We start from the raw sequence: 15,056 nt of genomic DNA, 5'->3' as shown, positions 1-15,056 counted from the left end.
ATATTTTCTGGGAGCTTCTCAAACATGCACCAGGTCTGTTGGGTCAGAGAAAACACCTGGGCAAAACCAGTGAGGGTGACAGAGTCTCTTTTACACCTCTGAGTCGCCCCCCCCAAAACCCCCTATTGTCTTCAGCTGCAAAAAGGAAGTCAAAATGTTGAAAAGAAACACTAAAGTATATTGCATCTGTAGCTGGAAGGATTTAACGAGTTCAAATGCTATGAGGTGAGATGGGATAATTACCTCAGAGGGAAAAAATATAGTGGGAGAAGGTACAGAATTGGCCCACTGAGCTCCCTGCTGTGCTCATTTGTACTGCAAGCACCACTGAATTGCTTTCCTTAGGGGTGAAGGGCACACTTCACGCAAATGTGTGCCTTGGCAGACTTTTTGTTTGTTCGCGAAGAAAAGCATCTTTGGGACGTTGCAGTCGAGAGCTGCGAGTGGGTGCTTAATTCTTTGCTTGCCTGCCTACCATTTTCCCACACTGAAATGGCTCTCCAAGCTGATTTCCCCCTGTAGGATTCCAGATGTACGTTTGTTTCTCGAGCTTTATGTCGATGTGAAGAGGGTGGGGTGGAAGGGTGGGGGAAGCAGCTGGGTTGATGTGATTTTGAGCTGAAAATTGCCAGATAGGCAAAGAGTTCATCCCTCTTTTCCCTTTTCCCTTTTCTGCTTAGAATTGCAGACTCCAAACCACTGCTTTTCTTTGTTGTGTGTACATTGCCCCTTAAAGGTAAAGGACCCCTGACAGTTAAGTCCAGTTGCGAACGACTCTGGGGTTGTGGCGCTCATCTCACTTTACTGGCCAAGGAAGCCAGCGTTTGTCCACAGACAGTTTTTCCGGGTCATGTGGCCAGCATGACTAAGCCACTTCTGGCAAAACCAGAGCAGCGTACGGAAATGCCGATTACCTTCCCGCCAGAGCGGTACCTATTTAACTACTTTGATGTGCTTTCAAACTGCTAGGTTGGCAGGAGCTGGCACAGAGCAACGGGAGCTCACCCCGTCGCAGGGATTCGAACCGCTGACCTTCCAATCGGCAAGCCCTAGGCTCTGTGGTTTAGACCACAGCACCACCCGCACCCCTACATTGCCCCTTACTAAAAGTTTAAAAGGCAATCCAGGGCCTATACACACTGGAACTTATGTGGATTTGCAGCGGCTTCTAAATTAATTTGGTTATCATGTTATTACTATTACTACTATTTCTATTACTATCACTATACCCCACCCATTCGCCTGGGTTGCCCCAGCTACTCTGGGCAGCTTCCAGCACATATAAAAAACACAATATAACATCAAACATAAAAAAACTTCCAAATACAGGGCTGCCTTCACATGTCCTCTAAAAATTGTGTAGTTCTTTATCTCCTTGACCAAAATTTGGTCATTTGGACAATGAAAACGAAAGCATCTTTTTCCATTACGATATCAAACAAATTGAGAGTGCCCTCCTTTGATTTTTTTAACAAAGGTGCACACCTTTCTCTGAGGGATGGAAAACCCACTATGGCAAGAGGCATCATGACGTGGGCCATCCCTTCATGATAGTGCAATGTGGGCAGCTGCACTGTGTGGAAGCTGCCAACTCTTCAAGTCACCCTTAAAAAAAAACGAAAAACAAAACACACCCTTTACAAAATTGGTGCGGCCAAATCTGAAGTCAAATTAAAAGCTCAAATTTGCTTCCAAAAATTATGGGCAATCTATCACAACAATCTCATTGCTTTGCCAGCTGGATCCTTTAATTTAGGGTTGGTTAATCTGAGGACCACAGGCAGACTCCAATTTTTAACTGCAAGGGGGGGCTGAGTATTTGTCAATAATATCTCTTAGAGTGGCAAATGGCACCATTTAGCGGGAAGAAATTCCAATGAAAATTCTTGTTACTACGTATTATGCATGGCTGTTTATTTGTATATATTTTAAAACTTTATATGTTTTATGATGGCCTATACTTGTAATGCCTAATAAAGATTTGGCAAAGTAAGTACTCTGATTTTTTTGTGGGTTCCCAACTGCCACAACTGTCATTTAAAAACTTTTCCTCAAGTTATTTATTATTAAAAACTGACACATCCAAGTGGTACTCTGCTGTGATGCCCAAAGCGTTGTTGTTTTTTTGTGGACCTCCAAGTCCCCATCCCTTTGTCCATTTTAGAAACGTGAGCAGCAGTAGCTCTCTAAAGTTCCTTACAGGACATATTCCCAACTTTACCTGGAGATGACAGGTATTGCACCTTTCACCTTCTGCATGCCAGGCACATTCTCTCCCAGTGAGCTATGGCCCTTCTACAGGAACTGAGCAGGAGCAGGGCCAGAGAGAGAGAGGAGTGGTGAGAGTGGTCTCATTCAGAGGAGTCTTACTAAGGACATCTTATTCAAGCCCCGCCTCTGCAAATCTAGAGTTGGCCCTGTTCCTGCAGGATATAACAGCATAAAGGGGTGTGTGTAAATACTCTTACCTGCAGAGATGATTTTTTATCAATCATTCCTTTGACAAAAGTTAAAGCTTCGGGAGTCGCAGATCGGATGTTGTCTACTCTTCCTTCTTCAAACCGCCGTATGGAAGCGCTTTCATAGGTGGGAACAAGTCTCCCGTATAATCTACAGGCATGGTGAAATACATATAGCGATTTTAGCGGGGGGTGATGGTATGAAATAAAAATAGGCTCTCCGGGTTTTCGTTTTGCAGCCTTGACTTTTATTTGGCATAATATTTCATGTTTATGCTAATAGAGTTCTAGACAAAGGCTAGACATGGCACCCCCCTTTTAAACGACAAGATTGATGCACATATGGCTGAATTCATTTTGGTTAATGCGGTACTAGCCAAGAAATCCTTTATGTCTGACGACAGGGCTAGTAAAGCTGTTTGCTTGTTGTAAGCTCAAGGAATATGCCATTTGTGCTACATAATGAAATCACGGCATGATTCATCATTGGCTTGTGGGATGGCAACTCTTTTTATTTCAATTCAATAGAGAAAAACAATACCATACTGTATTTAGTTAAATCATTAACTATGGTTTACTATAGTGTGTAAACTAGGGCGGTATATTTTTCAGAAGTTTATTTAACAATGGAAAATATGAATGTGACAATTGTGAATGTGACATATTCATGAGCAATTGGTCTATCGGCAGCTGTGTATAATCTCTTTTAAAAGCCATCTAAACGGGTGGCTGTCATCACAGTTTGTGACACTGAATTCCATAATCCAGCTGTGAATATGTGCTTGTTGCAGTGGAATGTGTGAAATGGCCTTAAAGTTAAAGCATAGTATCTATAGACACTCTAGCTGCAGTTATCACATCTGTATTTCCTCCACTGTGGGGTCCTCCAGGTTGTGGTTGACAGATGGCACTTGGTCGAGGCAATGTTGGTCCTTAGCTTACAGTGAAGGACACATCGAACCAATTTACAGGCACAACTATCTTTCCTCCTCAGAGTCTATTGCACAGAGATAGGATATCACATTGTTATTGTGGCATTGAGGCTTGCAGTTGAAGGAATGTGCTGCCCTACCAAGGCTAGAATGAGGCCAGGGCCTGATTTGATCAACCGGGTGGAAAAGCTTGCTGTTTCACGTTAAGATCCCATGCTGAAAAGCAACACAGAGAAGGCTCCAAGGGAATGTGTATGTTGCTCCCTACCCCACTCTTTAGATTAATTTACTAAAGAGAATTCCAAAGCCATTTATCTACACTGAAAGCAAACCTGGCTGGGTCACAGAGCAGCAGCTAAGCACCTTAATTTTGTAGAATGCCCTTTGTTCACCTCCATCTTCACATGCCCCTTTTTCTTTAACACTATGCTGATAAATGTTTGCTGTCTAGCAAAGCTGTCCCCCCCTTTCTTTTTTACATGGCTCCAGGGCACCTCATTTAATTTCCCAGTTAAATTCATGATGCTTTAAGCAGGGAATGTTTGCTACTCTTCAGATTCTAATGGCAATGAGGATAATCTGCATCTATATACTCTGAGTTGTCTGCTAATTAGGGCCTATTACTCTTCTGCTTGTTCACTGCAGAGGGGGCTTTGTTTCCTTCCTGGCTGCACCACAACTAGGAGGCTGGAAGTGGTTGGACAGCTACTTATTGGTATGACCATTTTACTTTGGTAAAATGGCACCCTGAGTGAGGACACCCTCCCCCCCAATTCTTATTTTCACAATAATTCTTTTTGGTACAGTTGCTTGGATCTTCTCAGTAGGCACCTGTGGTGTTGTTGTTGTTGTTGTTTGGTGCCCCCTTGGCTTGACTCCCTGTGCAGGGGAACCAGGCAGAGGGCCTTTTCTGTGGTGGAGCCCGCCCTGTGGAACAGCCTCCCATCAGATGTCAAGGAAATAAACAACTACCTGACGTTTAGAAGACATCTGAAGGCAGCCCTGTATAGGGAAGTTTTTAATGTTTGATGTTTTATCATGTTTTTAATATTCTGTTGGGAGCCACCCAGAGTGGCTGGGGAAATTACTACTACTACTACTACTACTACTACTACTACTACTACTACTATTTTCACTGCCCTAAATCCAGCACTGCTGCTAGCAACAGCCAAGGAAGTGGATCAGAGGTGGGGAAATGCACCATGTAATGACATTAGGCCAAGGCCTAGGTTGTACTACAGTTTATGCAGAGAAGGAAGGAAATGCCACAGAGGGCTGCCCTTTTCAGAGGGGCGTGAGGTTGGTTTGATTGGGCAACAGGAAGGTGGTAGTTGGGAACTGATCTGCACACTGGAAGCAGACTGACCGAAGACAGGTGTAGCAAAAGCTGGCCAAGGGGAGGGAGGATCATTTGTTCAGTTATCCTATCTGTTTGCTTGTTTGCATCTTGTGTGTTGATATACCTCCCCCTTTCAACCAATTGGTTCCCAAGGTGGTGTGGAATAAAATTAATAGTGATCAGTACAATAGAGGCATCTGATGAGAGATGAACTTGGACCAAATGCAAGAAGCAGGAAGAGGAAGGGGAGGTAGACCTTCTGCTTGCATTTCTTGCTTGCATTTCGTAACCATCATAATTAGACCCAGCATTTAACACCCAGGATGGCCAGGTTCAAACACCACAGCACCAAGATGCTTCTCTAACACAACCTCTATTCTGTCATTCTACTTGGTGCTCCAAAGATGAGCAAGGATGAATTATAATGTTCTCTCAGACTGTGTGTCTCCACCCGTGATCTCAAGGCTTCCTGGATGTCAGGCTTGACCCAGATGTCAGGCGGGAGGGCAGGGAGAGACAGAGACAAATATTAGCTCTCTTATTTTGTGCTCTGTGTCCCAAAATGCTGGTGGCAGCATAACCTTGGCCTTCCTGAATATCTGATGGAAACAGATATTCATCTCAGGGCCAACCTAGATGATACATTTGTATGAAGAATGTCTTTAAGTGTAAACTGTAGGTTTGAGTCCCCATTCCCCGCCAATCCAGATTAAATCCTGATGGAAGACCCCCCATGATGGTCTTGATCTGGATTGGGTCCTGCATGCCTGCTATTTGCATGAAGAAGAAAGTGCCCATTGCCACTAGTGGGAGCTTTCCTCCTGGTGCAAATGGCTGGTAAAGATCGGAAACAAGGGAGATAAAGGGTTAAATAAGTATACCCACTGCTAGCGTCCCACTGTCCCAGTCTTGATTATCATTTCCCCCAAACCTGCAATTTATACTTACATAACCATTCACACAGTTACTAAGAGTGTGAACAATTTCTAGCTTGACGCTCACTCTCCTAAAGGTGAGCAAGAAGGTGGGGTCCCTGGGTCATGAGAAAAGGCTCTGATGGGGGGCCACTAGGGGCGCATTGGAAGATGGCCGACAATAACATCTCTCCGACCCACACGAGGTAATTTAAGAGGCTGTGATGGGAGTTAGCAGCCTCCCTGCCCCCCCAAGCGAGTGGGGGGACTGCCCTTGCCTGCTTTGCCCTATACCACCCCCGAACTCGAGGGGGTGGGGGCACTAGGCAGAAAGCCCTTGTGTGGATTTCGGCTCTCCTGGACACTGATTCGCGCCTCTAGCTGCAGCAACTTCAAAAGAAACAATTAGGTGGAAGCAAATGCACATATTTCAAGGAAGAATGGGGAGTAAAGACTGCTAATTGAAGAGATCTCTGAGAAAGAAGACAGGTCGGATAAACAGGAATATATCATGAGAAGACACAGCAAGGCTCGGTATGTCGTCAACGGGACGGGATGGGGGGGGGAACTTTCTTTTCTTTTCTTTATGTGATTAACCAAGAATCCCCCCCCACAAGTCAGAAATGCCACTTAAATGACCTAAGCTGATGATTTAAGACTGTGTGGAGATAATTTCTAACCAAAAGCATGTTTTAAGGAGATCGTGGAAAGTTTAAGAGCTTTGGGATGACGCAGTAAAAAAATAGCGTCGCCATTTTGGCAAGTTCTGTCGAAAGACTTATGTCTGGGAGGAGGAATGGATCTGTTTTCATATTGCGGGCGAGCCTCCTCAGAGGACTAAAGAAGGTGACAGATTTGCGAAGATTAATGATGGAAAGAGTGCTTTTAATTATGGAAGTGATGATATATGGAAACCATCTCGATATGGTGATTGGACGAATGGAAAAATTCACACAGGATTATAACTGGTGTTTACCTGCTTAAGGAGTTTATCAGAAGAGATCACAAAGAAAAAAGAAAAACATATGAATAAGATGAGACGTGGAAACAGCAAGATAGGACTGGATAGAAAGATAGGACTGGATAGAAATATGAACATTATTTGGACAGATTTGTGGATATTAACGCAGTAGCAAGAAGATGATTGGAATCCCCTTCGGAACTTGAAATATGGTTACCCCCAACAAAAAATTTAAAATTCGGCTTTGTAATTCGGAATTTATGTGATGTGATTTGATTTGATTTGATTGGTTGGTTAATAAAAATTATTTAAAAGAGAGAGAGAGAGAGGGAGAGAGAGAGAGAGAGAGAGAGAGAGAGAGAGAGAGAGAGAGAGAGAGAGAAGGCTCTGATATTTTGCTCATTCTTGCCCAGGGGTCTCCCAGAGCATAATCTGTGGTCAGCTATTGCATTGCAAGCTTCAAATAAGAGCCGATAGCTGGTTTATTGATTTTATTATGTGAACTGCTCTGAGACCTCTGGGTATAGGGCATTATATAATTCCAATCAATAATCAATAATAAAAAGAATTACATACCTGTAAAATGCCAGCTGTAGTGCCACTTGGATGTAGGCATCTGGGCTCATCTTCTGTTTCTTGATAAACTCTTTTCCGTAGTTTTCAAATTTATAAGCAATAAAATCTAGATTTTTCACCATCCTAGAAAATGATGAAAAACTCCAGAAGTGAGAACAGGGAAGTTATTGTGTAATTTATTTATTTTAATCTCTTTTTTTGTTTCTCCTGGACTATGCCCCAAAGTAGTTAGGCAGGTGATCTTGGGATCTGGGCCATTGTGACAAATTCCTTGTATTATATGTCTTGTTCAGAGCTGTGCTATAAAAGCTATATGATCATATGGCATGTTGGAAAATGCAATGCAGGAGAAAAAGGCTTTGTAGGGACAGAAGGGAACATGCAAAGAACTAATACTTCAATTCAAATTGTCTACTCAAATGAGTTGTTTGCTGTCACTCTTGCCTATACATTTTTTCCCCACTCAGTATATCTTGACTTATTCATTTGCTTGCTTAGGGTGCACCATGTGTACAAATAGAGGTTGCTCTTTGCATTTTATGCAAAGGCTAAATGCTGTATCCAATTTACTTCCTGTCATGTTTGCAGTCATTTATTATGTGACAGAAACATACCGGTAATAATAAGTATTACATTGCCATGGCAAATGTGGAGGCACAATCTTGCGTGACGCTTAGCCCTCATAGTTTGCTTTTGTTCTGTTATTCCTCTCCACCCCCTGTTATACTAAAGATGAGATATCATTATGGTGTTCTCAAAACCCTTATCAGTGCAAATTTCCAAGGTTTGCCACAGCAAATACCCTGAATTTGATTTCCCTGGAATGAGACTAACTGATGTTTTGTGGTATATCAGATATTTTTGCATATATACAGGTTTTGCCGGTGCTATTTTTTCTAGAAAAAGAGGTGCCAGAACTCAGCATGGATGACTCCCTTGTTCTCTTATAACGGCAATGGCATCCACCTGAGAGGTGCCAAAACTGAGTTGAGCAAATTTTAAAATGTCCTGGATTTACCATATTGGAGAGTCACATCTTAAGTTGCTGCAGCAGATACTTCTTCAGAGCTGCCAGCTCTGACCTTTTCCTTAGATCACCTCAGTCAGAACCTGCAGCTCCTGCACAAACAGCTGGTGGACATCAACCCACAAAGAGAGGGGGAAGGCACGCCCCTTTCACAAAGAAGGCTCCACCCATAGGAGCCAACTATTAGTAGCTGAGGTCCTTTAGCCCCCCCCCAATAAAATATTTGAGGGGGCCAGGCCAAAGTTGATGGGCATTGCCATTCAAATGCTGTGTGTGTGCCACATCATGTGATTGATTATGTGGGGCAGAGCTTACCAGTGCCCTCCCAATATTTTATTCAAGTTATCACCTCTGGCTCCACCCATCTCCTTAGTTATGCATTGGACAACCATTTAGGCCCGTTGGTGCCAATTATCCTAATGAAAGGGATTCTGCCAGGCTGAGTGCATATTGGCGATCCACTCTAGCACTCTCTGATGATAAAAAGAGTCATGGAGATTATTCAGACTCCTACCATCTCATTGCAAGGTATTTGTCCTCTAAAAAGGTGTCCATAGCTTATCCCCAAGGGGGCAAACAACAGCTTTAGTGAAAGAAAGGGGGATGTTCATTGGGAAAATGACAGAGAAGAAGAATTAAAGCCCTTTTCTTCAGCCGCAATCTCTCTCTGTGGCTGATATGGGTCAAAGCAAAAAGAAATAGGCAATTCAGTCAATGAATTTACTGATTACAATCAGCTCCCACTCAGCAGTTAGTCAATCTGAAAGTCAATAAAAGCTTGCAGCCCTAATAACTTAAGTTGAAACCACTATGTTCTATAGCTGATCTTTCTCTCAGCTTTTACTGTTTTTATTCACTGATTATATTATTAAGGAAAGACCAGCACATTAAAATAACCACCCATACACACAAGTTGAAATTCTAATGAAACGATGGTACCTTTGAAGTTTTTCTGCTGATGACGCCAAGTGTCCCTGAATTTCTGGAGAACATTTCCACCTTAGTCTCCTTGGAGCAGGAAGTTCACTCACTGAATCTGCTCTGACCAATTTCTTTGCACCTTCTTTCCTGATTTTTTTTAAATGATAGAATGCCAATAAATTTGCTGTTAGACGCTGTAGAACTCAAAAAGGTTTTTTTTTACATCAGACAGATGACTGAAGGTCCTACTGCAATTAACTGATCTACATGACATTTGCTGCCTGATCTATATTCACTGCTGCTTCTGAATGGTTAATATTAATGTATTAGTAAGGTACTGTTAGGGACGCGGGTGGCGCTGTGGGTTAAACCACAGAGCCTAGGACTTGCCAATCAGAAGGTTGGTGGTTCGAATCCCCGTGATGGGGTGAGCTCCCATTGCTCGGTCCCTGCTCCTGCCAACCTAGCAGTTCGAAAGCACGTCAAAGTGCAAGTAGATAAATAGGAACAGCTCCGGCGGGAAGGTACACGGCGTTTCTGTGCACTGCTCTGGTTCGCCAGAAGCGGCTTAGTCATGCTGGCCACATGACCTGGAAGCTGCACGCTGGCTCCCTCAGCCAATAAAGCGAGATGAGCACCGCAACCCCAGAGTCGGTCACAACTGGACCTAATGCTCAGGGGTCCCTTTACCCCTTTACCTTTTTAAGGTACTGTTAGTTACATTAGGTTGCATCCATTGGGCAAAATGACCATGAATGGATTGGATACACCCAAGTACCCGGAGATGATCAATCCATTTGTGTCAGTCAGTCCACTGGAACTGCCACCACTGATCAATACATCTAGGCTGGTAGACTATTTTACCAACAAGACACACTAGAAAGCTCTCCACTCCCATTACTTAAAGCCATTGATGTGCTGGCATCAAAGCTGAAATTCCAGGTTTATAATTTCATCACATTACGTAATTCTTTAGAGTCGTTATGCCATGGAAGCAATTGGCATCGCTAGGTGTCTCAAAAGACAACCCTTTGCAAGAGTCAAAAGTTTTAAAAAGGGTTTCACGGTGATTAGATTTCTGCATCTTTTTACATAAACAAATTATAACCTACGTCAGCTGTGAAACAGCAGCACTGGTTTCCAGTTGGCTGCTGGGAGCAATTCAAAGTGTTCACATTGGTGTTTAAAGCCCTAAATGATTGGGTACCAAACATCTGAAAGACCCAACTCCTTCCCCAGTGTTTTAATCAGCATATGGGGCCCTCTTGGTAGTTCCAGTGCCCTAGGTAACTTGGGGAGAGTGTTGCAAATGAGGGAATTCTCTGTGGCAGCTCCTAAGTTTTGGAATCATATGCTGAACACACCTCTTTATCCTGACCTTTGACATATATAAGATATATATATATTAGGACCCACCCTATTTTTCTGATTTTAAGTTGTTTTAACTGATCTTATTGTATTTTTGCATTGCTGTAACTTGCTCTGGGATTTTACGACAAAGGGTGGGTAAGAAATCTAATAGTCGTACCTCGGAAGTCAAACAGAATCTGTCCCAGAAGTCCGTTTGACTTCTGAAATGTTCAAAAACTAAAGCGCAGCTTCTGATTGGCTGCAGGAAGCTGCTGCAGCCAATCAGAAGCCCTGGAAGCCCCGTTGGACATTTAGCTTTCAAAAGAATGTTCATTAAGGGAACACTCACTTCCAGTTTTCAGTCATTTGGGAGCTGGAACGTTCGACTCCCAAAGCGTCGAGGAGCCAAGGTACGACTGTACATAAACAACCAAATAAAATTTAAAATGTGCATCTCAGCAAGGTGCCACCGATTTCCAAAATGTCACTGGAAGGACTGCATAATTCCAGCAGCTGAGGAAGATAAGCAATACTCCAGTGACACTGGAGAAGAGAAGGAAGTAATAGCTTACAGGCCCATCACAAGCAACTTACATGTGTCTGAGCAAATGTTCAATGCACTGTACCAGGACGATCCCATCGAAAGGAGAATGTTCGCACACTGTTCCACACACTCCATCTCTTCCCACAACAAACTGAGCAGGGGGAGTATATACAGACAGAAACAACAAGTGAATCCTTCTGCCTCTTTTACTGAGTTGTATATTTATTTTAAAACTTCTAGAAAACTTCTTAAAACTTCAGTTTTTGTTGGGAAAAAGTCCCAAAGCAGTTTAAATTCTGCAGGTACATTCCCATACCCTCCAACATGCTGCAGCGGGAAAACCAGGATGCCCGGCTTCTGGGGCCATGCGCCTGCATGAGTCACATGACCCATGCAAGAGCATGGCCCAGAAAGAAAGATTTTTTGGGGGCCACAATCTTGCACGTTTTTGGGTGCTGTGCTCTTGTGCAAGAGCACGGTCACCCCAAAATGGGATTTCCTGATTCAATTGGGGCAGTTGAGGGGTATGCATTCCCACATGCAAAAATATGGACAGTCACTGGATCAGGATGCAAGCATTATTTGCTTGCGTTGTTCCATTGTTTTAGAAAGGGCATGTTTGATAGATTCAGCTTTAAGTGTGAATTGACCTAGATTTCTTACACCATCCTTGTGGCTGTGCATATGCATCAGTCTTGGCTGCAGGTTTTGGAGGTTCTTTGGGTAATGGGCCTCCCTTCTTCAAGGAGCTTAACTCCTCACTGCAGCAGGTCTAGGGACTTATCAGTGTACCACCACCACCAACAGGGTATACACATTTATGAGGGTGATGAATAAACGTGATTCTGTTCACGCTTAAAAACAAGCCTACCTAATTCACACTTTCTAAATGAACCAAAACCACAGAAATTCAAAATGCACACTTCTCTGAATTTTGCAATGTATTCTTCTCCCCGCCCCCCACGCCCCAGTCAAGCAATGCCTACAAAATGCACATGCTGAGGCAATGCGTGCAAAAGAATGCATTTGCTAGCAAAAAGAATACACGACAATGCATTCTTTAAAGGATATTGCTTTGCAAAAATGTGTGCGTGTTAGACTAAATTGCATACAAAGAGTATATTAGGAGATATGTTGATTTCTCATAAGGACTTTGGGTAGGGAGGGGATTCAGAAACTGATGTGGAAATGTATAGAACAGAACTTGATGACTGGGAAATTGAAACTGACAGATATGCCCATCTCTAGGCCCTTTGCAGATGTCTGAGGGTGCTGACACTTGATGCTGGTCCTGATGCTGGTTCCTCCCCATTTTTCCATGCAGATGCAAATTCACCCCTCACTATTAGCCGTGTTGGGCTCCTAGTCTTGCATGCCTGTATCTGGAGTGGAGTCAAAGGCCACAACCCCACAAAATCTTTGGTTGCAGGATGACATTTCCAATGTAATTACGGAACCACTTGCAAGCAGCAAAGGTCCTGATAGGCTGCACAGAGGCATCCAAGAAAACTAACCCTGTACAGAAAGGTCGTTTTTTTATCAGTAATGTGTGTTAACCCAAGCGAATTACAACAGCAGATATGCTCCACCAGATATTAATATAACATAAAATAATGCAAGATTGGGGAAAACTAGATTCCTCACCCTCCCATGATGGATTCTTTAGCTTAACATTTTCCATTTGACTTCATTGGAAATGAATACAGCTATTTCTGCCTGTTACGCACTGTAGGCCAATTAGACTCACTCTCGTGAGTGTGGAGGAAATTATACGCTGGGAAGCAAATTATATATAGAGGTAGGGGATATTATGCCACCCCATGTGGAGTCTGACATTGAGAAACACAAATGAGGATAGTGCTTGCTTAATGGGAAACCTGAGTGAGGTAGATCTGCTCCTCAGGTCTAGAGTTCAGTGGTTGACTATGTGGGGCTGTGATGAAGAGAGCAGGCCAGTGTAATGTGTTGGTTAGACTGGCATGGTTTTGGTTAGGGACTGGTGATTAGCTAAGCAAACCTCAGGGTCAGGGTACATAAAGTTCTACGTAAAAAAGGTAAAGGTAAAGGACCCCTGGATGGTTAAGTCCAGTCAAAGGTGACTATGACTAACTAGGCACCATGTGTCTTCAGTCTGGGACAGCCGCTCTGGGAGTATAGGGAAGGTTCTTCTTCTTGATTCAGTTACTAATGACATAGTATATGCAACTACAGGTAGGGATGGATGGATCAGTCCGTTTTGGTTCCTCTCTCATTTTGCTAAGTTCAGTCTGAGCTTAGTTCTCCCCATTTCCAAATCAGTTAGCATTTTTTAAATATTTACTTTCTATCTCACCTTTTCTTGAAAGAGCTCAAGATAGTGTACACGGTTTTCTCCCTCCCCAATTCATCATCTCATCAATCTTGTAAAGTAGTTTAGGCCCAAGATCACCCAGTGAGTTACATAGCTGAGTGGAGATTTGAACTCTGCTCTCCCAGGTCCTGGTCTAACACACTAACTGCTATACTAATTGCATTTAAAAAAATGCATGCATTGTCTTAAGCATTTCACATTTTTGCAAGTGATTTTGCTGAATAGCTCCCTGTCTATAAACAATTTCCCCTCCTAGACTGCATTTTTGGTGCATCGTTTTTGTGACCATTTTTGTGCACATTACCTGCCAAAATATGTTTTGTTATATGTAGTTTTCGGGTTGAAAAATTCAGAGAAGTGCAAATTTCAGAGGGTAACTGCGTCCTGGTTCATGTTTGGGAAGTACATATTAGGAGGGTTTGCATTAAAATGCTATAACCCATGTTGACCAGCCTTTGACATGAATGAGAACTCACATGCACCAATAGCAACTTCTTACCTGCATAGGCTTATCATACCAACGGTTGGCACCATTTTTACTGTAGCCTCCTCCATGCAGAAGCTGCAACGCCATGTTGGTATCTGTGGGTTCCTCCCCACTTGGACTATCAAGGCATACTAAGCAGATGCTCCGTTCGATCATATCAAGAGAGTCTCTGTTTGTAGAATCTGAGGAGAGAAACAATGGGCTTGGTGCAATGAATTACTGTCGGTTCTTCCTGCTAAGATATGCCTCTTCTGCAGTGTGCCACTGAGAGTTCCAAAATTGTATTTTGCTCTTTAAAAAATAAGCTTAAACTTTTACAAAGGGTGTGTGTTTGTAGTTATGATATGATGATGCATGAGCTTGGCAATGTACTTTTTCACACAGCATATGGTTAAACTATGGAATTTGGATGGCTTTGAAATAGGATTGGACAAATTTGTGGAGATTAAGGGTATCAATGGTTTTGAGCCATGATATCTCATCCTCCATGGTTTTCTTTTTCCCCTAGTGTCTCATTTTTCTAATGTTTCCTCATCTGCTTGCTTTTTTAAAAAAAATAATAATCATGAAAGTTCACCAGCATTTTACTGCGAATTTCTCCTAATACACAGTTCTCTATGCAATTTTGCTTACCATACACACTTTTGGGCAAAACAATCCCCCCTACTATAATGTATTTTTGGTATGTTCTTTTCAATAATATATGCATTTAAATGAACCCTTTATCCTAGTATATGCATTTTTCTTTTGCTCATTATTTGGCTGGAGGACTACATTGCAAAATTCAGAAAAGTGCAAATGTCAAAGGATGGTTGTGTTTGAGTGGGTGCAGAGTTTCGGAAAGTGCAAATTAGGTAGGTTTGCCTTTAGATGCAATTGATTCAAATTTCTCACCCATCTCTATTCTGTGCTGTGCCATTTTAGGTTACAGGTGTAGACTCACCAGATTAAATGTTCTTCAATGCCAAAAATAAAAACTCTGCATGGGGGGCGGGCGGCAGGACATCTGGCATGCCATGAGAAAGGTTTAGCTAGAATCCTCCTCTCTGATATGTAGTTTTATTATTAATTAATTAATTAATTAATTATTATTATTATTATTATTACTCCCTCCTTTGGCAATCTTCATAGAACTCTAGCCCAATGATTGCCATCAATTTGATTTGAATTAATTTTATAATTAAATGATTTTAGAA

General features: G+C 42.5%; 1 protein-coding gene across 1 annotated transcript in view; it reads right to left on the bottom strand.

Annotated features, from left to right (window-relative positions):
• CHAT (choline O-acetyltransferase) overlaps positions 1–15,056 on the bottom strand; it is a 49,670-nt gene that overhangs the window by 12,226 nt on the left and 22,388 nt on the right. The window contains exons 8-12 of the mRNA XM_083502608.1: positions 13,873–14,042; positions 11,074–11,174; positions 9,148–9,276; positions 7,182–7,304; positions 2,469–2,610 (exon numbers count right to left, since the gene is read on the bottom strand). Of these exons, the coding sequence (XP_083358734.1) occupies positions 2,469–2,610; positions 7,182–7,304; positions 9,148–9,276; positions 11,074–11,174; positions 13,873–14,042 (665 nt within the window). The remainder of the gene's footprint in view (positions 1–2,468; positions 2,611–7,181; positions 7,305–9,147; positions 9,277–11,073; positions 11,175–13,872; positions 14,043–15,056) is intronic.

This window comes from Podarcis liolepis (genome assembly GCF_965112155.1).
Source record: "Podarcis liolepis genome assembly, chromosome: 5".
NCBI classification, from domain to species: Eukaryota; Metazoa; Chordata; class Lepidosauria; order Squamata; family Lacertidae; genus Podarcis; species Podarcis liolepis.
Note: the sequence above shows the minus strand (reverse complement) of the source record. Positions and strands in the feature narration are given on the sequence as shown.